The sequence below is a fragment of the Ranitomeya variabilis genome, chromosome 2 (genome assembly GCF_051348905.1).
Source record: "Ranitomeya variabilis isolate aRanVar5 chromosome 2, aRanVar5.hap1, whole genome shotgun sequence".
NCBI lineage: Eukaryota > Metazoa > Chordata > Amphibia > Anura > Dendrobatidae > Ranitomeya > Ranitomeya variabilis.
This window is the reverse complement of record NC_135233.1, coordinates 798,999,847-799,025,210: the sequence shown is the minus strand read 5'-3', so window position 1 is coordinate 799,025,210 and position 25,364 is coordinate 798,999,847. Positions and strand designations below refer to the sequence as shown.

Genomic DNA, 25,364 nt, shown 5'->3' with positions numbered 1-25,364 from the left:
CCTCCTCATTCGGTCACAGTAATAACATGCACATCCCTTTACTGGCGCATGTGCTGAATTTGGTAGTGCAGAGCTTTCTGAAACACTACCCACATATGTCTTAGCTGCTGCTGAAAGTGCAGGCAGTGTGTATGCACTTTTGGCGTTCTTACCCTGCTGTTACTCGCCTGTCTGCGCAGCGTCACTTTTGCCTTACTGCTTACTGTATCATATGCAACTAATCAGCAAGGTGAAATTCCACCCAGCATGTGATACAGAGACTGTGTGAGCAGCAGCGGGCAACAACACCACTTCATCAACAATGAGTGGGCATCCATGTGTGAAGTGTGTGCCATGTTGCGCAGCTTCGAATACTCCACCAATAGGGCCAGCGCTGATTAAGCCATCATCAGCATTACTATGCCACTTATATGCCTGCTGGAAAAAACAATTAAGGCAATGATGAATGAGGTGGTGGCACAGGAGGAAGAAGAGGAGGAGCAAAGCCAATTCACACCATTATCAGGTCTGTCATCCATACATGACTCGGAGAGTGGGTTACTGTCCCAACAGTGGTCAGGTACCCAACTGTACAGTCAAGGGACTGTTTGGGAGGATGATTATGAGGAGGAGGAGGAGGAGGAACAACCGTGCTTCATCAGCTATGAACTCCGGTGATCTTTCTCACATCACCACTACACAATGCAGAAGCGTTCTGATGCTCTTGTCTCAGTGTGAGTTGGGTGGCATGCATAGCAGTTGCATCACTGATGTAACCGCTGTCTAAATTATCCGGATTACAGTTGGACATGCCCATTAATTGATTATTGTCGGACAGGTGAGGAATATGGTGTATTATTATTTTTTGTCTTTTACAGGGGACATGGGCTTCAGTGGATTGTGCCAATCGGAGCAGAGTGAAAGCCCCTCCCTCTGCAAGCCAATCGATGTCACTATCACTATTAACAGTGGCATTACAGGGGTTTAACATCCGCGATTGGCGCTAGCATTGATCTTGTGCCTCAGGGTGTCAGCTATCATACAGGGGTGACACTCGCTGATGATCGCGCCAGCAGTGGGAGTCAGCCCCCAAGATCGTCACACCGTACATCTATGGCAGTATGCAGGAATGCACCTCCTGAGGTGCTGTGCATGTAGAGCAGATGTCATGAAGAGTTAAGAAGGACCGATTATCGAGTCTTAAATGGACAGTTTTTGCTCTTATTTTATTTCCACTGCTCCTGTAAGTACGCCATTTAGAGTGAGCAATTTCAACAATAGCATTATACAACACGATCAGTAAAATGTAATGAATGTTGAATATTACTGGGCTGTTATGGGAAAGTATGTATATTTTTGGTGTAGGAGTACAGAAGAAACTAAAGGAGCTGATATAATATTTGCTGCTACCACTTGGATTTAAATAAGATGAGGCTATTAATTTGTTATCTCTGATCAGTCTTCTGCTTCCAGTCTTGTAAAAGCCCAGGTGAGAAATATTTTCAGGACCATTGGAATTTTGGTATTTTAATTATGAAACTGTAAATTATGCATTCGCCTTATACACCAGCACTCCATTCATAAGGGAAACCCTTTGGTATGCCAAGTGCAAGATGTTTGCCCCTCATTGAGACATAAACAATATAATGCACCAATGTATACTGAAGTTAAAATACTCTTTTGTAATTGTGGTTTTCTAGATATCTGTTGTCAAGTCACTGATAGCTGTACTCAACACACCATTTTCACTAACAAGAGGTGAACAATGTATTATAGAAGTCGGTTTATTTAACTCCTTGCAAGAAAACTTACAGGTATGTTTTTCCTCATTTAATACTTCTACTTACTAATTGTTTTTTCCCTGTCTGTTCATTTCACTTCAACACCCACAAGAATAATTGTTGATTAAAAGCATGTCCGCATCCTTCAAGAAATAGTGCCACTGTAATAACCCCAGAATAGGTTATCAATATCAGATCGATGGGGCTTTGACATCTGGCACCCCTGTTAATCAACTATTCTCGCTGGCAGCATCAGTCGAATGTGCTCAGTTGCCTAGAGAAACTACCCATCTCTGTCAGCTATGTAATGGCCACAGCGTGGAACTGCAGATTCAACCCTATTCAAACGTATAAATTTAATTGAAGATGTGGATCTGCAGGACCCTCACTATACAGTTGATGGAACTGTTTAGTTTCGCTCCGCAAGTTAGCACATTTGGCCTCTGACAGTTCCGAGAACCGATGATCGGTGGAGGTGCTGAGCGTTTCACCCCCACCGATCTGATATTGACGACCTATCCTAAGGATAGGCCACCAATATAAAAGTACTAGACAAACCTGTTAATACTTTCAATCTTCTCTTAGGAAGCCCAAACATCTAGGCGAGGTTTAGAGTGTCAATTGCCCTTAGCTATTATTATTAATTCAAATTATTTTCCCTTATATGTTTACAGGTTATGGTCACTTTGGAATCCAGCAATTCATTTGACATGCTTATATCTAATAACGGAGCAGGTACTGTACCAGGCCAATATAATGTGACAGTTGAAGGTGAAGCTGGAACATCTGTTCTGTTTCCAATAAACCCCAAAAAACTGGGAAACGTAACAGTCAAAGTGACAGTGACATCAAAAGCATCTTCTGAAGTTTTAACCAAATCTATTCTAGTGAAGGTAAAATATATACTTTATCCACATCCTGGTGGCGAGTATTATAAGGATTTTATAATGATTAATACAAAAAATATATACCAACTTCTTGTGTACCTGTTTTACAGGCTGAAGGAGTGAAATACTTCTACTCACAATCTGCTCTCTTGGAGCTTACTGATACTGCAGTGACGACTGCATCAAAGAACTTCTCATTCACATTCCCTAGTGACGTTATAGCAGACACCATAGAAGGGTTTGTCACAGTTGTTGGTAAGAAGTTTCTAACATTAAAGACAACCTGTCTGCATGATTTTGTAATGTAAAGACATGACTGTAATGGCGCTGTAATAGTTACATTGATACCTTTGGTGAAAAAATCCACTTTGTTGTTCTTCTTTAATTACCAATCAAAATACTCTGCTAATTAGATTTCGGTGCACAGGAGCCGGACTGTGCACTGGGTCTTCTCCTCCCTGTCTGTGATTCCCTGCCCCTCCATCTGCCTCCTCTGGTTGAAGAAGAGACTTCAAACAAAGGAGGCAGGTCACAGGAAAGACAATGACTTGTCATTCAAAGACCGGACGAGGCAAAGGCCCTGTGCACCGAAATAAAGTGTATTTCTTCACCAAAGTATTTAAGCTCATTGTGGTAATATAGCCTTAGTCTATGTACCATGAGTATTTGGTAAGTTTTTGATGTTGCATATTTTTGCAGCATTTTTGAACTTATTCACTAAGTTTGGCTACTTTTTTTTATTTTTCATTGCGTTTTTTAGTGCTTTTTTCCCAGCATTATTAGTGCATTTTTTATACTGCGGTTTTTGTCTCTTTTTTTGTAATGTCATGCCTTAAATAAAGTTACTTTGTTTTTGATATCAAAGAAGGAAAGGTATCCAGCAACAGATCCATTGGTGAATAATTATTTAAAAACAAAAATCTTTAATGTATAACATGGTTAAAATTATGATATAAAACCATTAGTTTAGAAAAAAGACAAGTAGCCCGGGAAACTCATGGCCTTTCGCGTTTCAAACCAACTGGTTCTTAATTAGGCCATGTGCACACGTTGCGGATTCTTCTGCGGATTATTCCGTTGCGGATTTGGAAAATCCGCAGTGCAAAACCGCTGCAGTTTTCACTGCGGATTTTCCTGCAGTTTCTTCTGCGGATTCCTCTGCGGGTTTTCAACAGCACTTTCCTATTGGTGCATGTTGAAAACCGCTGCGGAATCCGCAGAAAGAAGTGACAGGCTCCTTCTTTTTTTCCGCAGCAAATCCGTGTGGATTTTTCCGCAATTTTCCACATCGTGGGCATAGCGGTTTTTGTTTTCCATAGGGTAACATTGTACTGTACCCTGCATGGAAAACTGCTGCGGATCCGCAGCGTCAAATCCGCTGCGGATCCGCAGCAAAAACCGCAACGTGTGCACGTAGCCTTATAGTTCAGAGTGTTCCACATTAGTGTGACCGCTACGTCATCATCTCGCGAGACCGCAATGCATGGAGCGGTCACCGGAGCGTTGCGAGGAGCGGGAAAAGCCGGTTCTGGATCTGAGGGGCCGACCGACGGTGAGTATATAACAATTTTTTATTTTTTAAAGTATTTTTAACATTAGATCTTTTAACTATTGATGCCGCATAGGCAGCATCAATAGTAAAAAGTTGGTCACACAGGGTTAATAGCAGCGGTAACGGAGTGCGTTACCGACGGCATAACGCGGTCCATTACCGCTGCCATTAACCCTATGTGAGCGCTGACTGGAGGGGATTATGGAGCGGGCACTGACTGCGGGGAGTAAGGAGCGGCCATTTTGCCACCGGACTGTGCCCGTCGCTGATTGGTCGTGGCCGTTTTGCCGCGACCAATCAGCGACTTGGATTTCCATGATAGACAGAGGCCGCGACCAATGAATATCCGTGACAGACAGACAGATAGAAAGACAGAAAGACAGTAAGACCGACTTGACCCTTAGACAATTATATAGTAGATGGTTTTGTACCATAATTTTAACTATATTATACATGAAAGATTTTTGTTTTTCAATAACTATTCACCGATGGATCTGTTGCTGGATACGTTTCCTTCTTTGCTATTGCTCGTTTGCTGCTAACAGAAACTTCTTTCCGTGCACGGCCATTGGATTCTACTGCGGTGAGCTGGATTTTTTCTACAAAGTTTTTTTTGTTTGTTTTTGATACTTCCTCCTGGTATTTGGTTTGAACAAAACTTTATTGATACAATCAGGTGTACATGCTACATGCGTTTTTTATGCGTTTCTGCACACAAAAAAACAAGTGTGTTTTTTTCACCTGTGGATTTTCCGCATTGAATACAATTCTATGGGGAAAATCCGCACATAAAACTCAGCGTTACCCGCAAGAGAAAGCGACTGTTGCGGTTTTCAACCAATCACCACAGGTCAATTTATATAGTGTAATAAAAAGCAAAATGAGCATGAGATTTCCATAAATCTTTTCTACTTTTCACCATCAAAAACTCACCAAAAACTCACCATGGGAGCGCAATTTTATTTAGAACTTTGTGTGAACACACCGTAAGAGATTTCTATAATACAAATTGAATCTTGGTATTATTGGTTCTTTTACTTTTATAGTTTTCAAAGCTCTTTTAATATTGTCTTCCTCACTGTACTTATACCTCTCTCAACATATTACGCACTTTTACGTCCTGTATATTAGGTACCACTGTATGGAGCAGACTCAGGAGCTGAGCAAGGTCTACACACAGTGTATGTAGCCGGAGGGTGGATGCCATTTCATGCGCCCATGGCCACCCCCTCATGCATTGGCAGCTGGGTGCCTGTTGAATTAGTCCTCCTGAGAAGCACAGCCACAGATTAGGCTTCATATTAGTTGGTGTTCTTATACACTGCAATACTGTACTACTACAGTACATAGAATAAACCATTACTGGCTCAAGTCCCTCAAGTTTCTCCAAGATTTAAATGCATAAAAAACATAAAAATTTCAATTATCTATATTTTCCCCTTTCAAAGTATAAACCATAAAAGCATAAAAAAGTGTCATCTCCCTTGTCACCATTAAAGTTAAAAAGAATAAACATATTTGATATAGCTGCATCTGTAAAATTTCAATCTCCAAAATTATAAAATTGCTTAACCCGTAAGATAAATACTGTAAAGCAATATTTTATGGCATAATTGACATTTTTTTGTCGCTGGGCCTACTCTAATTGGTACAAGCAAAGACATCAGTTTATCAAACAAAAAAACAAGTCCTCATACAGATCTATAAACTGAAAAGTGTTCATGTTATTGGTCTCCGATTGGCTGCAGCAATCAGGTGACTTGAGCAGCACATCATCTGAAACACATCCTATAGCACACTACTCAAATCTGTCGGCGAGTATTTATTTTATACAGCCACTGGAAAACTTTTTTTTTTTGGCCTAAGAACCCCATTAAGTAAAACAACTTTACAAGTTTGATATCACCCTAATTGTACTATTGACCTTGAGAATTATATTTCCAAGTCACTTTTATTGCAAAATGAATTCCGTTAAAACATAACTCCAAAACAATGGCGCTATTGCGTTTTTTTAATCATTTCACCATATTTGGAATTTCTTTTTCTATTTTCCAATCCATTTGTATGGTAAAATGAATAGTGTATCTATTGAAAAGTAAAAACAAAATACAAAAAAACTAACCTCCGTACAGCTATGTTGATGAAAAGATTAAATAATTATGGCTTTTGGAAGAGAGGGAGTTACAATTAACATGCAAAAATGGAAAATTGCCTGATCGTGAAGGGGTTAAAGAGGGTTTCCACGGTAAACAAAAAATGGCTATACATTAGTAAAACGGGAGAGCAGCAGTCAAAATTCAGTATTTATATTTCTTTTACTTGAATCAATTTTTTTTTTTTGCAGTAGGGACAGGAAGTGCAGCCATATTGATCATCACCAACTTCTCAGCTAAGGGATGGTTAAAACAAATTCTGACAAATGGCGCTTTGCTCAAAGCTCCTGAGATGCTAACTAGTGATGAGCGAATATACTGGTTACTCGAGATTTCCCGAGCACGCTCGGGTGTCCTCCGAGTATTTTTTAGTGCTCGGAGATTTAGTTTTCATCACCTCAGCTGAATGATTTACGGTACATCTGTTAGCCATCTTGATTATATGTGGGGATTCCCTAGCAACCAGGCAACCCCCACATGTACTTATGCTGCCTAAAAGATCTAAATCATTCAGCTTCGGCGATGAAAACTAAATCTCCGAGCACTAAAAAATACTCGGAGGACACCCGAGCGTGCTCAAGAAATCTCGAGTAACGAGTATATTTGCTCATAATTAATGCTAACTGAAAGTGTCAGCCAGTATGACTACTATTTTCATTTTCTAAATTTTTCTAAGATAGCTGATAGCAAATAAACAAGCTTTGATGGTTGGGCTTCTGATTAACTAATATAAGGACAATGCTATTAGTTCGAAAAGCCTTTTAAAAGGATTGCACAAGATGACATGAGAGAGATTGAGTGAGATTGTATTGTGTGTAAAGGAAAATGCATTTAATGAAAATAGTGTCATTTACATGGCTATGGCTAAATCCAATATACCGTATGCTATTTTTTTTAACAGGGGATGTCCTTGGACCTTCAATAAATGGACTTGAATCGCTTATTATGATGCCATATGGATGTGGAGAGCAAAACATGATCAACTTTGCGCCGAACATCTATATTCTTTTATATTTAACAGCAACTAAGCAGCTTAAACAGGATACCAGGAACAAAGCCATAGAATATATGGAGCGAGGTAATTTTCCTGCAGTAGAATAATACTTACTTTGGGAAATCATTTTGTTTAACGCACCACTCCAGTGCTTTTTTTCTATTTCACCACTAGAGTGGTTCAACTAATCTAAGTTCTCTGACTCAAGTATAATACTCACGCGCCGCTGTCTTCAGCTCTTCCCGGCGCTACTTCAGTAACGGACTGCCATCTTGTAACTGCAGCTTCTGAGTGAAAGTCAGAGGTAACAGTCACAAGCTCTCAATGTAAGTCTACAAGAGGAACATTCTGCAACTTGTTGACTTACAAAAATCTCAGCTGATTCATGGTTCAAACTATGGGCAGCATGAATCAGAGCTTGACTGCAAGGCTGCAGCCTGTTATATTTTTTCTCTGAATCACTTCGGCGTTTCAAAGAAAATATAGTTCAAAGTTCCTGCTAGGGAACATAGCGGGAGACAACACTAGTTCTCCCCATACCGCTGTAGTTGATTGAAAGGTCTTTCCCTATGCACACATATTGGAGAGATCTGTGAATCACCCGGATGGGAAATGCCAGCTGGGGCAGCACTGGACTTTAACCTATATTTGATCTGTCGCCAGGTCTTCTAACTTGTATATTCTCTGAAATGACAGAGTATTTCAGACAAAAACATGCATGGCTGTAGTCATCCAGCCAGGCCCTGATTCATGCTACCTGTGGTTTGGGCAGCATGAATCAGCTGACAAATTCCCTTCAAAAGGAGTCTGTCAGTTCAATTTACTTACCTATACAAGTGGCATGCTGCCATACCAGACTTCTGCAAAGTACACAGTCTACATCTAACTGTTTGCAATTCCTGTCCAGCCAACAGGCCAGGACAGCTGGTGACCCAATTTCACTTGTATTTGCATCCTCTTAAGTAAGATGAGTATGGTTTTTTTTCAATTGTCAGTCAAATGTGAGGTGAATATGTGTAAGCAGTATAACATTTTGGGGACTGTGGGGTCATTATACTGTCTATGGAGGATTAAGGGGTCCATCATACTTTGTGGGTTACTGTGAGGGCCATCATTCTGTGTTTGTGTTGGAGGCTGTGTGTGGGAGAATGTGAGTGGCTGTTATGAACATCATAGAGTATGTGCAGGGATGTCAGGAACATCATACTGTGTTTGTGGGGGCTGTGTGGTCCATCATGCTATCTGTGGGAGGGGCATTATACTTTGTGGGAAGCTGTAGGACCATCATACTATGTGGAGGTCCATCATACAGTGTTGGGAAGCTGTGGGAGTATCATACTATACTGGTGGGCAGTGGGGTGTGTGAGAGTCTGTTGGGGACATTGTACTCTTGGGGGGTCTGTAGATATAATGTTGTGTGGGTTGGGCTGTTGAGGTACAAAGGCTGAATAACGGGCATATGATTTATAAAGTGTATAAATAGCAGTAAATTATTTGGCGTTGGTTTGCTGCTAGTGGTAAGACTACATGTTACAATAAGATCTATTGTATCATGTTTTAGCAGTAGCACCTAATTAACAAACTTAATTATGCTCAATATTAAGAGATGCAATTAATATTAATCTAATAATTATTATAATTAAATAGTTTATATTAATAATGAACAGAATTAATTTCAGCCTATTGGTTCAGCCCTCCACAACAGTTCACAAGTATGTACCCTTTACGTAGTCTCCTCTTCATGGCTGAGTTGCTGTCATTTTTAAATCACTATTACTTTCCAATAATACCATACACAGTTAATTGATGAATATTTAGGAGGGGAAAAATTTAATGACCTGACTTGTTATAAAGGTAGCATCCCATTACAGGATTACACTCAAATTCAGAAAACTCTTTGGAATGATCTATCCTTTCTTAAAAATTTTAAATGAAGAAATGTATTGAATGATGAAAAGCTTGTTATTGATCTCTTTTAGAACAGTGTCAGAAAATAAAGTAGATTTGGAACCAATCAAGGAACTTAAGTCGTGCACTTCAGAGATGCCCTGCAGATAATAATAAAGTTGCATATATATTGATATGAATAGTAATTCTCCCATTGGCGTACCACTAATAGTGGCAGACCATGAGGCTGCTATGGCGCCTGTGAGTCGGGTGGGCTCAGTGCCAGCACCGACTCCAGGCCCCCCCGGGCCCCGACCTGTCATTGCATGTTCAACTATATCTGTATCCAGGGCTACAAGGAGTCATTATACAGTTTGCAGTGCTATATGGGGCCATTATGCAATTTGCAGTGCTATATAGGGACCATGATAGTTTGCAGGGCTATGTGGGGGACCATGATACAGTTTGCAGGATTATGTGGGGCCATTATACAGTTTGCAGGGCTATGTGGGGGCCTTAAAATAGTTTTCAGGGTTATATGGGGGCCATTATACAGATTTTAGGGCTATTTGGGGGCCATTATACAGTTTGAAGGGGCTATGTGGGGGACCATGGCACAGTTTGCAGGACAATGTGGGGCCATTATGCAATTTGCAGGGCTGTGTGGAGGTCCTTAAACAGTTTACAGAGTTATGTTTGGCCATTATATAGTTTACAGGACTATGTAAGGTCCATTATACAGTTTGCAGGGCTATGTGTGGGCCATTATACTATTTTCAGCACTAGGTGGGAGCTTTTATGCAGTTTTCAGGACTATGCGTGGATCATTATACTATTTGGAGGCTACGTGGGGGCTATTATTATTAGTAATTACCTTTTTCCTCCATGCTGTGTACCCCAACCATTATGAGGTTTGAGTTTACCGCAGATAGTAGAAGGTTCCAGTGCTCTTTTCTGGTGGCCGTGGACTACCAATATGGCCATGGCCAATGGACCAGGGTTAGTTGAATCTTTTTCCTCCACACTACATGTTTGCTAAATTTTGAGTTGTATTCTAAAATCTATGTGTGCAACATACTGCAACATGCTATTTAAAACCTCTGCATATATTTTACCCACAGGCTATCAAAACGAGCTGAATTACAGGAGATATGATGGTTCGTTTAGTGCATTTGGAAACTCTGATAGTAGTGGAAGTACCTGGTGAGCATTATTTACTTTAAATGTTACAAGAAATTACATTTTGAAATGGATTTTAATTCATCCAAATCCAAGAACAAGACATAATTTTAGAGAAAATGTTTTCAGGTGTTGAACATTTTGTTCTAGATGCTCTTAAAAATGCGTGTAATAATGGCCGTAACCTGGTTCCGGCTCTGAAGCTTGGCAAGCTAGCAAATGTGCTCAACTTAGTGGTTCAGCGCTTTCTGAACACCTACCCAGATTTGCGTGTGCGCCCATTTCCGCAAGTCACCTGCAGCTGCCGCCAGTATGGCAGTGGTGCAGCAGCGCTTACAAGTGCCACTTCATTGACTAGTTTGCGACATGCTCAAGCACTGGAACTAAAGATTGCAAATGATGGCAAGGCTTTGTGAGCAGCAGAGGGCAGTATTTGAATACCAGCTACAACATGCCCGTCGGTATTCAGCTTTGCCCAGGCACATAACAACCGGGTAGCCATGAATGTCTGACATTTGTGCAGTGCTTCAAAACTCTAAGGAATAAACCAAGATGGTGAGTTGCGATGACGACATAATCAGCTACTGTGTCTACTCAAACGGTCACTGCTCAAAATGAAAGAGGAAGCTTTCCATGCAGACCAGGTGGCGATAGAGAAAGAAAGTAGGGTGATACAACCCAGCACAGTCTCATCTCTTCTTCTCAACATGAATTGGATGATAATGAGGAGGAGGAACAGGAGATAGCTGCCTGTGCTACAGAATGGTAATACCAACACCAGCTTCTCGTCTGTTCAGTGTGGATAGCCTGAAAAGGAGGATATGCAGGTGGTAGAGGAGATGGAGAGTCATCCTCCTGGTGGGGAAAGGGAAGTCTTGCCTTTTGGGACTCTGGCACACATGGTAGGCTTTATGTCCCGCTGCCTTTCACGTGACCCCCCTGTTATTATACACATTCTGACCACCACCAATTACTAGTTGTTCACACTTCTTGACCCACACCACAAGGAAAACTTTCCATCTTTTCTTCCTGCTACAGAGAAGTCTACAACAATGGTGCAATACCAGAAGGCCATAGTTGACGAATTAGCCAAAAAATTTCCATATGACAACGCTGGTGGCAGAAGTCAGAGTTCTTTCGACTACCAAGGATTAGAGAGAAGGGATGCACACACCAGGTCCAACAGAGACAGTGGAACACTATCAAAGGTCTAGGACAGTTTCATTAGACTCTCCCAGTACCCAAGAATTGATTTAAGGGGTACTCTGACAAGGAGGGAAAAGTTTATGGTTAGGTACTCCTTCACCATCTTCAATCGTACCAGTGTCTTCCATAATTCATCTGTGCCGTACAACTATTGGGTGTCCAAGCTGGACACGCGGCATGAACTGCCCTCTACGTCTTGGAGGAGCTGGCATGCTCTGCTGCTAGCATTTTGTCACAGCATGTTTTTAGTGCTGCTGACAGGCTGACTCTTACCAAAAGAAATAAGTAAGTGAAACTCATACGACAAAAACACATGGTAATAGTAATCATAAGAGAAAACATATCAGGAATGTGGGCCATGTTTATATGTAAAAGGACTAACATGGGCCTATAGTCATGAAACATGAGCAAGACAGGAAGAAAAAGACGACATACCAGTCCAAATTAATGAGCAAGATAGGCTTTATTAATAAAAAAAAATAACAACAGGTGTGAGGGGAAGGGAATATATATTTTATGGCACAAAATGTGTGCTGTAAAAGACTTGGACACATACAACATGGGCATAGCTGAATATAACAGAGTATAAGACAGGACAAAACTGACAATTGTTATAATATATATATGTATATCTATCTTGCAGTTATCCAAGAATTATCGTTTCTCCTTACGGAGATTGACATGCTAAGCATGTCGAGGTGAGGAGACTTAAAGCCGCAATGCTCCTCTGGGTAATATGCTAATTATGCATAATTAGCATATTACCCAGAGGAGCATTGCGGCTTTAAGTCTCCTAATCTCGGCATCCTTAGCAAGTCGATCTTCGCAAAGAGAAACAATACTTCTTGGATAACGGTCTGACGCCTCTCACACAGCCAAACCAGATCTCTGCTTTGCACTGACAAGGGGCAGTACCCCGAAACACAGTGTCTGCAAATTGAGATTCTAGTTTGGCTATTATCCTAAGTCATGTGACAAGGCTCGTTAAAGGGTCAACATTGACTTGTAGGATTGCTACCATCCAATAGGTGGCAATAGAGTTCTAGCTCTCTTCCTCTCTCAAGAGACAATTTGCATAATTAGCATATCTTGCAGTTACAAATAGTAATGCCATGATATTAGATGGCTAAAAGATAGAGTCCCTGCATAGGAAGCAAATGTTGAATAGCATTGCTATGGAAGTGTGTCCAATCATATGCTAGCAACCATATAGTAACCAAGTGCAGGTAAACATTTAAAAAAAACGCTACCTATGCAAGGAGCAGCAGAGATCCCAAGGGAGTGTGCTCTGGTCCTGACACGCATTTCGGTCCTGCCTTTGGTAGGGGTAAAAAAAAATGTAAGGTCTTGGACTTTGTGCATCGGCTTCACCAGTCTACGAGTCCTAGTCCTTCCAAATGGTAAAAACAAAATATTTTCAGAGTCCCATGTCTTCCATCATCTATTGGGGTACCTCTCTTATGTTTGGCAGCCCTAGCAAATGCTAATGCATATGCTTTACCACTTTAGGAGTCCCACTCCTTCAAAATGGTAAAATAATGTTTTCTGAGGCCCTCCTCTGCATGTCTTCCATGGTGTATTGGAGTGCCTCCTAATTTTTGGAAGCCCTTGCACATAGTGCGTACGCTTTACCACTCTAGAAGTCCCACTCCTTTAACCCCTTCCCGACCTGTGACACAGCGTATGCGTCATGAAAGTCGGTGCCTTCCCGACCTGTGACGCATATGCTGTGTCACAGAATGATCGCGTCCCTGCAGATCAGGTGAAGGGGTTAACTCCGATTTCACCCGATCTGCAGAGACAGAGGGAGTGGTGCTTCAGCCCAGGGGGGGTGGCTTCACCCCCCCGTGGCTACGATCGCTCTGATTGGCAGTTTCACTTTCAACAGCCAATCAGAGCGATTTGTAATATTTCACCCAAAAAAACGGTGAAATATTACAATCCAGCCATGGCCGATGCTGCAATATCATCGGCCATGGCTGGAAAACCTAATCTGCCCCCACCCCACCCCACCGATCGCCCCCCCAGTGCTCCGGTGCGCGGTCCGCCCCCCTAATTCGTTCTGTCCGCTCCTCCGTCCTCCTGTCCGCTCCCCCGTGCTCCGGTGCCCCCTCCCTGTGCTCCGGTCCCCCCCCCTGTGCTCCGGTCCCCCCCCGTGATCCGATCACCCCCCCTTCATACTTACCGGGCCTCCCGATGTCCGTCCGGCTTCTCCATGGGCGCCGCCATCTTCCAATATGGCGGGCGCATGCGCACTGCGCCCGCAGAGTCTGCCGGCTGGCAGATTCATTTCAGAAGTATTTTGATCACTGCGATATAGCCTATCGCAGTGATCAAAATGAAAAAAAAGTAAATGACCCCCCTTTATCACCCCCATAGGGACAATAATAAAAATAAATAAAATATTTTTTTTTTTTTCTGCTAGGGTTAGGGTTAGAACTAGGGTTAGAATTAGGGTTAGAATTAGGGGTAGGGTTAGGGTTAGGGGTAGGGTTAGGGCATGTGCACACAGTGCGGATTTGGCTGCGAATCCGCAGCGGATTGCCGCGGATCCGCAGCGGATCGGCCGCGGATCCGCAGCGGATCGGCCGCGGATCCGCAGCGGATTGGCCGCGGATCCGCAGCGGATTGGCCGCTGCGAATTCGTAGCAGTTTTCCATCAGGTTTACAGTACCATGTACACCTATGAAAAACCAAATCTGCTGTGCCCATGGTGCGGAAAATACCGTGCGGAAACGCTGTGTATTTTCCGCAGCATGTCAATTTTGTGCGGATTCCGCAGCGTTTTACACCTGTTCCTCAATAGGAATCCGCAGGTGAAATCCGCACAAAAAAACACTGGAAATCCGCTGTAAATCCGTAGGTAAAACGCAGTGCCTTTTACCTGCGGATTTTTCAAAAATGGTGCGGAAAAATCTCACACGAATCCGCAAAGTGGGCACATAGCCTTAGGGTTAGGGTTGGAATTAGAGTTAGGGTACCGTCTCACAGTGGCACTTTGATCGCTACGACGGTACGATCCGTGACGTTCCAGCGATATCCATACGATATCGCTGTGTCTGACACGCAGCAGCGATCAGGGACCCTGCTGAGAATCGTACGTCGTAGCAGATCGTTTGGAACTTTCTTTCATCGCTGGATCTCCCGCTGTCATCGCTGGATCGTTGTGTGTGACAGCTATCCAGCGATGCATTCACTTGTAACCAGGGTAAACATCGGGTTACTAAGCGCAGGGCCGCGCTTAGTAACTCGATGTTTACCGTGGTTACCAGCGTAAAAGTAAAAAAAAACAAAAAAACGTACATACTCACATTTCGGTGTCCTTCAGGTCCCTTGCCGTCTGCTTCCCGCTCTGACTGTCTGCCGGCCGGAAAGTGAGAGCACAGCACAGCAGTGACGTCACCGCTGCGCTCTGCTCTCACTGTACGGCGGCACTCAGTCAGAGCGGGAAGCAGACGGCAAGGGACCTGAAGGACACCAAAATGTGAGTATGTACGGTTTTTTTTTTTACTTTTACGCTGGTAACCACGGTAAACATCGGGTTACTAAGCGCGGCCCTGCGCTTAGTAACCCGATGTTTACCCTGGTTACCCGGGACCTTGGCATCGTTGGTCGCTGGAGAGCGGTCTGTGTGACAGCTCCCCAGCGACCACACAATGACTTTCCAACGATCACGGCCAGGTCGTATCGCTGGTCGTGATCGTTGGTAAATCGTTATGTGAGACGGTACCCTTAGGGTTGGAATTAGGGCTAGGGTTGGAAATAGGGTTAAGATTAGGCTTGTGGTTAGGGTTAAGGATAGGGTTAGGGTTGTGTTGGGGTTACAGTTGTGGGTAGGGTTGGGATTAGGGTTAGGATTAGGGTTGGATTTAGGGTTACGGGTGTGTTGGGGTTAGGGTTGTGGTTAGGGGTGTGTTGGGGTTAGGGTTGTGATTAGGGTTATGGCTACAGTTGGGATTAGGGTTAGGGGTGTGTTGGGGTTAGTGTTGAAGTTAGAATTGAGGGGTTTCCATTGTTTAGGCACATCAGGGGTCTCCAAACGCAACATGGCGCCACCAATGATTCCAGCCAATCTTGCGTTCAAAAAGTCAAATGGTGCGCCCTCCCTTCCAAGCCCCGACGTGCGCCCAAACAGTGGTTTACCCCCACATATGGGATACCAGCGTACTCAGGACAAACTGGGCAACAACTATTGGGGTCCTGTCATGATCTCCATGGCTAGAGAACATAGCATAAGCCTATATAGGAACAAGCTCTTGGAAGATGGGAACTGTACTGACCATGAACTAAACCTACCGCACAACTAGAAGTAGCCAGGTAGCATGTCCTACTTTTTATCCCTATATGCCCAGCGCCGGCCGGAGAACTAAATAATGCTAGCAGAGGGAAATATAAGACCTGGCTCACCTCTAGAGAAATGCCCAAAAAGGAGACAGAGGCCCCCCACATATATTGGCGGTGATTTTAGATGAAATAACAAACACAGCAGGAAAATAGTTTTAGCAAATTTGAGGTCCGCTTTCTAGATAGCAGAAGACAGAAAGAACACTTTCATGGTCAGCAGAAAACCCTAACAAAACACCATCCAGAAATTACTTTAGGACTCTGGCATTAACTCATAATACCAGAGTGGCAATTCCTGATCAACAAGAGCTTTCCAGACACAGTAACGAAACTGCAGCTGTGAACTGGAACCAAAAAGCAAAAACAAACATGGACGAAAGTCCAACTTATCTAGTAGATGTCTGGGAGCAGGAACAAGCACAGAGAGGCTTCTGATAACATTGTTGACCGGCAAGCAACTAACAGAGAAGCCAGATTATATAGCGACACCCAGATCTGATGAGAACAGGTGAACAGGAAAGATGATGACACAAGTTCAATTCCACCAGTGGCCACCGGGGGAGCCCAAAATCCAAATTCACAACAGTACCCCCCCCTCAAGGAGGGGGCACCGAACCCTCACCAGAACCACCAGGGCGATCAGGATGGGCCCTATGAAAGGCACGAACCAGATCGGAGGCATGAACATCAGATGCAGTGACCCAAGAATTATCCTCCTGGCCGTATCCCTTCCACTTGACCAGATACTGGAGTCTCCGTCTGGAAACACGGGAGTCTAGGATTTTCTCCACAACGTACTCCAACTCACCCTCAACCAACACCGGAGCAGGAGGCTCAACGGAAGGCACAACAGGTACCTCATACCTGCGCAATAACGACCGATGAAAAACGTTATGAATGGAAAAGGATGCAGGGAGGTCTAAACGGAAGGAAACAGGGTTAAGAATCTCCAATATTTTATACGGACCGATGAACCGAGGCTTAAACTTAGGAGAAGAGACCCTCATAGGGACAAAACGAGAAGACAACCACACCAAATCTCCAACACAAAGCCGAGGACCAACACGACGGTAACGGTTGGCAAAAAGCTGAGTCTTCTCCTGGGACAACTTCAAATTGTCCATCACCTGCCCCCAAATATGATGCAATCTCTCCACCACCGCATCCACTCCAGGACAATCCGAGGACTCCACCTGACCGGAGGAAAATCGAGGATGGAACCCCGAATTACAGAAAAACGGGGACACCAAGGTGGCAGAGCTGGCCCGATTATTGAGGGCGAACTCCGCCAATGGCAAAAAAGCAACCCAATCATCCTGGTCAGCAGACACAAAACACCTCAGATATGTCTCCAGGGTCTGATTAGTCCGCTCGGTCTGGCCATTAGTCTGAGGGTGAAAAGCAGACGAAAAAGACAAATCTATGCCCATCCTAGCACAGAATGCCCGCCAAAATCTAGACACAAATTGGGCTCCTCTGTCAGAAACGATATTCTCAGGAATACCATGCAAACGAACAACATTTTGAAAAAACAGGGGAACCAACTCGGAAGAAGAAGGCAATTTGGGCAGGGGAACCAAATGGACCATCTTAGAAAAACGGTCACACACCACCCAGATGACAGACATTTTCTGGGAAACAGGCAGATCTGAAATAAAATCCATCGAGATGTGCGTCCAAGGCCTCTTAGGAATAGGCAAGGGCAACAATAATCCACTAGCCCGAGAACAACAAGGCTTGGCCCGAGCACAAACGTCACAAGACTGCACAAAGCCTCGCACATCTCGTGACAGGGAAGGCCACCAGAAGGATCTTGCCACCAAATCCCTGGTACCAAAAATTCCAGGATGACCTGCCAATGCAGAAGAATGCACCTCAGAGATGACTCTACTGGTCCAATCATCAGGAACAAACAGCCTATCAGGCGGACAACGATCCGGTCTATCCGCCTGAAACTCCTGCAAGGCCCGCCGCAGGTCTGGAGAAACGGCTGACAAAATAACTCCATCCTTAAGGATACCTGTGGGCTCAGAGTTGCCGGGTGAATCAGGCTCAAAACTCCTAGAAAGGGCATCCGCCTTAACATTCTTAGAACCCGGTAGGTATGACACCACAAAATTAAACCGAGAAAAAAATAATGACCAGCGCGCCTGTCTAGGATTCAGGCGCCTGGCGGTCTCAAGATAAATCAAATTTTTGTGGTCAGTCAATACCACCACCTGATGTCTGGACCCCTCAAGCCAATGGCGCCACTCCTCAAACGCCCACTTCATGGCCAAAAGCTCCCGATTCCCAACATCATAATTCCGCTCAGCAGGCGAAAATTTACGGGAAAAGAAGGCACAAGGCCTCATCACGGAGCAGTCAGAACTTTTCTGCGACAACACTGCCCCAGCTCCGATCTCAGAAGCGTCGACCTCAACCTGAAAAGGAAGAGCCACATCAGGCTGACGCAACACAGGGGCAGAAGAAAAACGGCGCTTAAGCTCCTGAAAAGCCTCCACAGCATCAGGGGACCAATTAGCAACATCAGCACCCTGTCTAGTCAAATCGGTCAATGGCTTAACGACATCCGAAAAACCAGCAATAAATCGACGATAAAAGTTGGCAAAGCCCAAAAATTTCTGAAGACTTTTAAGAGAAGAGGGCTGCGTCCAATCACAAATAGCTTGAACCTTGACAGGATCCATCTCAATGGAAGAGGGAGAAAAAATATATCCCAAAAAGGAAATTCTCTGAACCCCAAAAACGCACTTAGAACCCTTGACACACAGAGAATTAGACCGCAAAACCTGAAAAACCCTCTTGACTTGCTGGACATGAGAGTCCCAGTCATCCGAAAAAATCAGAATATCATCCAGATACACTATCATAAATTTATCCAAAAAATCGCGGAAAATATCATGCATAAAGGACTGGAAGACTGAAGGGGCATTAGAAAGACCAAAAGGCATCACCAAATACTCAAAGTGGCCCTCGGGCGTATTAAATGCGGTTTTCCACTCATCCCCCTGCCTGATCCGCACCAAATTATACGCCCCACGGAGATCAATCTTAGAGAACCACTTGGCCCCCTTTATGCGAGCAAACAAATCAGTCAGCAACGGCAATGGGTATTGATATTTAACCGTGATTTTATTCAAAAGCCGATAATCAATACATGGTCTCAAAGAGCCGTCTTTTTTTGACACAAAGAAAAAGCCGGCTCCTAAGGGAGATGACGATGGACGAATATGTCCCTTTTCCAAGGACTCCTTTATATATTCTCGCATAGCAGCATGTTCAGGCACAGACAGATTAAATAAACGACCCTTTGGGTATTTACTACCCGGAATTAAATCTATAGCACAATCGCACTCACGGTGCGGAGGTAGTGAACCCAGCTTGGGTTCTTCAAAGACGTCACGATAATCAGACAGGAACTCAGGGATTTCAGAGGGGATAGATGATGAAATGGAAACCAAAGGTACGTCCCCATGAGTCCCCTTACATCCCCAGCTCAACACAGACATAGCTCTCCAGTCAAGGACTGGGTTGTGAGACTGCAGCCATGGCAATCCTAGCACCAAATCATCATGTAGATTATACAGCACCAGAAAACGAATAATCTCCTGGTGATCCGGATTAATACGCATAGTTACTTGTGTCCAGTATTGTGGTTTATTATTAGCCAATGGGGTGGAGTCAATCCCCTTCAGAGGAATAAGAGTCTCCAAAGGCTCTAAATCATACCCACAACGATTGGCAAAGGACCAATCCATAAGACTCAAAGCGGCGCCAGAGTCGATATAGGCGTCCGTGGTAATAGATGACAAAGAGCAAATCAGGGTCACAGACAAAATAAACTTAGACTGTAAAGTGCCAATGGAAACAGACTTATCAAGCTTTTTAGTACGCTTAGAGCATGCTGATATAACATGAGTAGAATCCCCACAATAGAAACACAACCCATTTTTCCGTCTAAAATTCTGCCGCTCGCTTCTGGACAGAATTCTATCACACTGCATACTTTCTGGCGTCTTCTCAGTGGACACCGCCAGATGGTGCACTGGTTTGCGCTCCCGCAGACGCCTATCGATCTGAATAGCTATTGTCATGGACTCATTCAGACCCGCAGGCACAGGGAACCCCACCATAACATCCTTAATGGCATCAGAGAGACCCTCTCTGAAAGTAGCCGCCAAGGCACACTCATTCCACTGAGTAAGCACAGACCATTTACGGAATCTCTGGCAGTAAATTTCAGCTTCATCTTGCCCCTGAGATAGGGACATCAAAGTTTTTTCTGCCTGAAGTTCCAAATGAGGTTCGTCATAAAGCAACCCCAAGGCCAGAAAAAACGCATCTACACTGCGCAACGCAGGATCCCCTGGTGCCAATGAAAAAGCCCAGTCTTGAGGGTCGCCACGGAGCAGAGAAATCACAATCCGAACCTGCTGTGCAGGGTCCCCGGCAGAACGAGATTTCAGGGACAAAAATAACTTGCAATTATTTCTAAAATTCTGAAAACCAGATCTATTCCCCGAGAAAAATTCCGGCAAAGGAATTCTCGGTTCAGATACCGGAGCATGAACAACAAAATCTTGCAAATTTTGTACTTTCGTGGTGAGATTATTCAAACCTGCAGTTACACTCTGAAGATCCATAATAAACAGGTGAACACAGAGCCATTCAAAGATTAGAAGGAGAGAGAAAAAAAAGAAAGACTGCAGCATAGACAGACTGGCAAATGATCCAATTAAGAGCACAAAAAAAAAAAAAAAAAACTCTCAGCAGACTTCTTATTTCACTCCTTTCTCAGCCAAGGAATTAACCCTTTAGTGGGCCGGTCAAACTGTCATGATCTCCATGGCTAGAGAACATAGCATAAGCCTATATAGGAACAAGCTCTTGGAAGATGGGAACTGTACTGACCATGAACTAAACCTACCGCACAACTAGAAGTAGCCAGGTAGCATGTCCTACTTTTTATCCCTATATGCCCAGCGCCGGCCGGAGAACTAAATAATGCTAGCAGAGGGAAATATAAGACCTGGCTCACCTCTAGAGAAATGCCCAAAAAGGAGACAGAGGCCCCCCACATATATTGGCGGTGATTTTAGATGAAATAACAAACACAGCAGGAAAATAGTTTTAGCAAATTTGAGGTCCGCTTTCTAGATAGCAGAAGACAGAAAGAACACTTTCATGGTCAGCAGAAAACCCTAACAAAACACCATCCAGAAATTACTTTAGGACTCTGGCATTAACTCATAATACCAGAGTGGCAATTCCTGATCAACAAGAGCTTTCCAGACACAGTAACGAAACTGCAGCTGTGAACTGGAACCAAAAAGCAAAAACAAACATGGACGAAAGTCCAACTTATCTAGTAGATGTCTGGGAGCAGGAACAAGCACAGAGAGGCTTCTGATAACATTGTTGACCGGCAAGCAACTAACAGAGAAGCCAGATTATATAGCGACACCCAGATCTGATGAGAACAGGTGAACAGGAAAGATGATGACACAAGTTCAATTCCACCAGTGGCCACCGGGGGAGCCCAAAATCCAAATTCACAACAGGGTCCAATTTCTCCTGTTACCCTTGCAAAAATAAAAAAATACTTGCTAAAACATAATTTTGAGGAAAGAACAATTATTTTTTATTTTCACGGCTCTACGTTATAAACTTATGTGAAACACTTGGGGGTTGAAAGTGCTCACCACACATCTAGATAAGATCCTTTTGGGGTCTAGTTTCCAAAATGGGGTCACTTGTGGGGTGTTTCTACTGTTTAGGCACATCAGGGGCTCTGCAAATGCAACGTGACGCCCGCAGACCATTCCATCAAAGTCTGCATTTCAAATGTCACTACTTCCCTTCCGAGCCCTGACGTGCACCCAAACAGTGGTTTACCCCCACATATGGGGTACCAGCGTACTCACAACAAACTGGGCAACAAATATTGGGGTCCAATTTCTCCTGTTACCCTTGTGAAAATAAACAATTGCTTGCTAAAACATCTTTTTTGAGGAAAAAAAAATGATTTTTTATTTTCACGGCTCTGCGTTGTAAACTTCTGTGAAGCACTTGGGGGTTGAACGTGCTCACCACACATCTAGATAAGTTCCTTGGGGGGTCTAGTTTCCAAAATGGGGTCACTTGTGGGGGGTTTCTACTGTTTAGGCACATCAGGGGCTCTGCAAACATAACATGATTCCCGCAGACCATTCCATCAAAGTCTGCATTCCAAATCGTCACTACTTCCCTTCCGAGCCCCGCCATGTGCCCAAACAGTGGTTTACCCCCACATATGGGGTATCAGCGTACTCAGGAGAAACTGGACAACAACTTTTGGGGTCAAATTTTTCCTGTTACCCTTGGGAAAATTAAAAAATTCTGGGCTAAAAAAATATTTTTGAGGAAAGAAAACACATTTTTTATTTTCACGTCTCTGCGTTATAAACTTCTGTGAAGCACTTGGGGGTTCAAAGTGCTCACCACACATCTAGATAAGTTCCCTTGGGGGTCTAGTTTCCAAAGTGGGGTCAATTGTGGGGAGTTCCTACTGTTTAGGCACATCAGGGGCTCTGCAAACGCAACGTGACGCCCGCAGAGCATTCCATTAAAGTCTGCATTTCAAAACGTCACTACTTCCCTTCCGCTCCCCGACGTGTGCCAAAACAGTGGTTTACCCCCACATATGGGGTATCAGCGTACTCAGGAGAAACTGCACAACAACTTTTGGGGTCCAATTTCTCCTGTTACCCTTGGGAAAATAAAAAATTGTGGGTTAAAAAATCATTTTTGAGGAAAGAAAAATAATTTTATATTTTCATGGCTCTGCGTTATAAACTTCTGTGAAGCACTTGAGGGTTCAAAGTGCTCACCACACATCTAGATTAGTTCCTTGGGAGGTCTAGTTTCCAAAATGGGGTCACTTGTGTGGGAGCTCCAATGTTTAGGCACACAGGGGCTCTCCAAACGCGACATGGTGTCCGCTAATGATTGGAGCTAATTTTCCATTCAAAAAGCCAAATGGCGTGCCTTCCCTTCCGAGCCCTGCCGTGCGCCCAAACAGTGGTTTACCCCCACATATGGGGTATCATCGTACTCAGGACAAACTGGACAACAACATTTGGGGTCCAATTTCTCCTATTATCCTTGGGAAAATAAAAAACTCCGGGCTAAAAATCATTTTTGAGGAAAGAAAAATATTTTTTTATTTTCATGGCTCTGCGTTATAAACTTCTGTGAAGCACCTGGGGGTTTTAAGTGCTCACTATACATCTAGATTAGTTCCTTGGGGGGTCTAGTTTCCAAAATGGGGTCACATGTGGGGGAGCTTCAATGTTTAGGCACACAGGGTCTCTCCAAACGCGACATGGTGTCCGCTAACGATGGAGATAATTTTTCATTCAAAAAGTCAAATGGCGCGCCTTCCCTTCCGAGCCTTGCCGTCCACCCAAACAGTGGTTTACCCCCACATATGAGGTATCGGCGTACTCAAGAGAAATTGCCCAACAAATTTTAGGATCCATTTTATCCTGTTGCCCATGTGAAAATGAAAAAATTGAGGCAAAAAAAATTTTTTGTGAAAAAAAAGTACTTTTTCATTTTTACGGATCAATTTGTGAAGCACCTGGGGGTTTAAAGTGCTCACTATGCATCTAGATAAGTTCCTTGGGGCGTCTAGTTTCCAAAATGGGGTCACTTGTGGGGGAGCTCCAATGTTTAGGCACACGGGGGCTCTCCAAACGCGACATGGTGTCCGCTAAAGATTGGAGCCAATTTTTCATTGAAAAAGTCAAATGGCGCTCCTTCGCTTCCGAGCCCTGCCGTGCCCACAAACAGTGGTTTACCCCCACATATGAGGTATCAACGTACTCAGGACAAATTGGACAACAACTTTTGTGGTCCAGTTTCTCCTTTTACCCTTGGGAAAATAAAAAAATTGTTGCTAAAAGATCATTTTTGTGACTAAAAAGTTAAATGTTCACTTTTTCCTTCCATGTTGCTTCTGCTGTTGTGAAACACCTGAAGGGTTAATAAACTTCTTGAATGTGGTTTTGAGCACCTTGAGGGGTGCAGTTTTTAGAATGGTGTCACTTTTGGGTATTTTCAGCCATATAGAACCCTCAAACTGACTTCAAATGTGAGGTGGTCCCTAAAAAAAATGGTTTTGTAAATTTTGTTGTAAAAATGAGAAATCACTGGTCAAATTTTAACCCTTATAACTTCCTAGCAAAAAAAAAATTTCTTTCCAAAATTGTGCTGATGTAAAGTAGACATGTGGGAAATGTTATTTATTAACTATTTTGTGTCACATAACTCTCTGGTTTAACAGAATAAAAATTCAAAATGTGAAAATTGCGAAATTTTCAAAATTTTCGCCAAATTTCCGTTTTTTTCACAAATAAACTCAGAAATTATCGACCTAAATTTACCACTAACATGAAGCCCAATATGTCACGAAAAAACAATCTCAGAACCGCAAGGATCCGTTGAAGCGTTCCTGAGTTATTACCTCATAAAGGGACACTGGTCAGAATTGCAAAAAATGGCAAGGTCATTAAGGCCAAAATAGGCTGGGTCATGAAGGGGTTAATAATGGGGAAAAAATGTTTTTTGAGTCACTCCTCTGTGTCTTTCAGGGTGTTTTGAAGTCCCTCCTTTGAATTTTTGGAAGCCCATGCACTTAGTGCAAAGGCTTTGAGTCTAGGAGTTCCACAATCTATCAATTTCAACTGAATGTATATGAGGCCCTCCTTTATGTCTAACACAGGGTGTATCACAGTTCCTCTTCCTTGTAACTTTTGGTAGTTCTTGCAATGTCCGCATAGGCTTTGTTAATTTCAGAGTCCGAATCAAACACACCACATGCACAGATAAAGTTGTAAAATTTTAAAACTACCGTACATTTACCAATGATTTTTTCTTTAACCATTGAAAGCAATGAGAAAGCACAAAAATGCTACATACAGTGGAGGAGGCATTTTTTTAATTATTTCTTAATTTTCTTTATATAGGCTTTGCAATTAGTGCATAGGCTTTACCAGTTTAGGAGTCCCACTCATTACAAATGGGAAACAAATCAGAGATCTCAGGCACATGGTTTCTTTTGTTTCCTGACTGAAATGGAGAACTGCTGCTTTTTTTTTAAAGAACTAACATGTCAATTCTTTCAGCGTTTTTCCACCATTGGGTGGTATTCTTTTTAAACCCTTCACTACCTTGCGATTTTCTGTTTTCGTTTTTTACTCTTCTTCATCCCAGAGCCATAACTTTTTTATTTTTTCCATCAAAATGGTCATGTGAGGATTTTTTTTGCAGGACGAGTTGTACTGTTGAATAATACCATTAATGTTACCATATTGTGTACTGGAAAACAAGGAAAAAATTACAAGTGCAGTGAAATTG

The 25,364-nt window shown here is 43.2% G+C and overlaps 1 protein-coding gene across 1 annotated transcript in view; it reads left to right on the top strand.

The window, feature by feature from the left end:
- Window positions 1–25,364, top strand: part of LOC143807873 (CD109 antigen-like) — a 159,120-nt gene that overhangs the window by 92,450 nt on the left and 41,306 nt on the right. Inside the window, exons 21-25 of the mRNA XM_077289890.1 lie at window positions 1,680–1,793; window positions 2,435–2,653; window positions 2,758–2,902; window positions 7,254–7,430; window positions 10,355–10,436. Coding sequence (XP_077146005.1) covers window positions 1,680–1,793; window positions 2,435–2,653; window positions 2,758–2,902; window positions 7,254–7,430; window positions 10,355–10,436 — 737 coding nt within the window. The remainder of the gene's footprint in view (window positions 1–1,679; window positions 1,794–2,434; window positions 2,654–2,757; window positions 2,903–7,253; window positions 7,431–10,354; window positions 10,437–25,364) is intronic.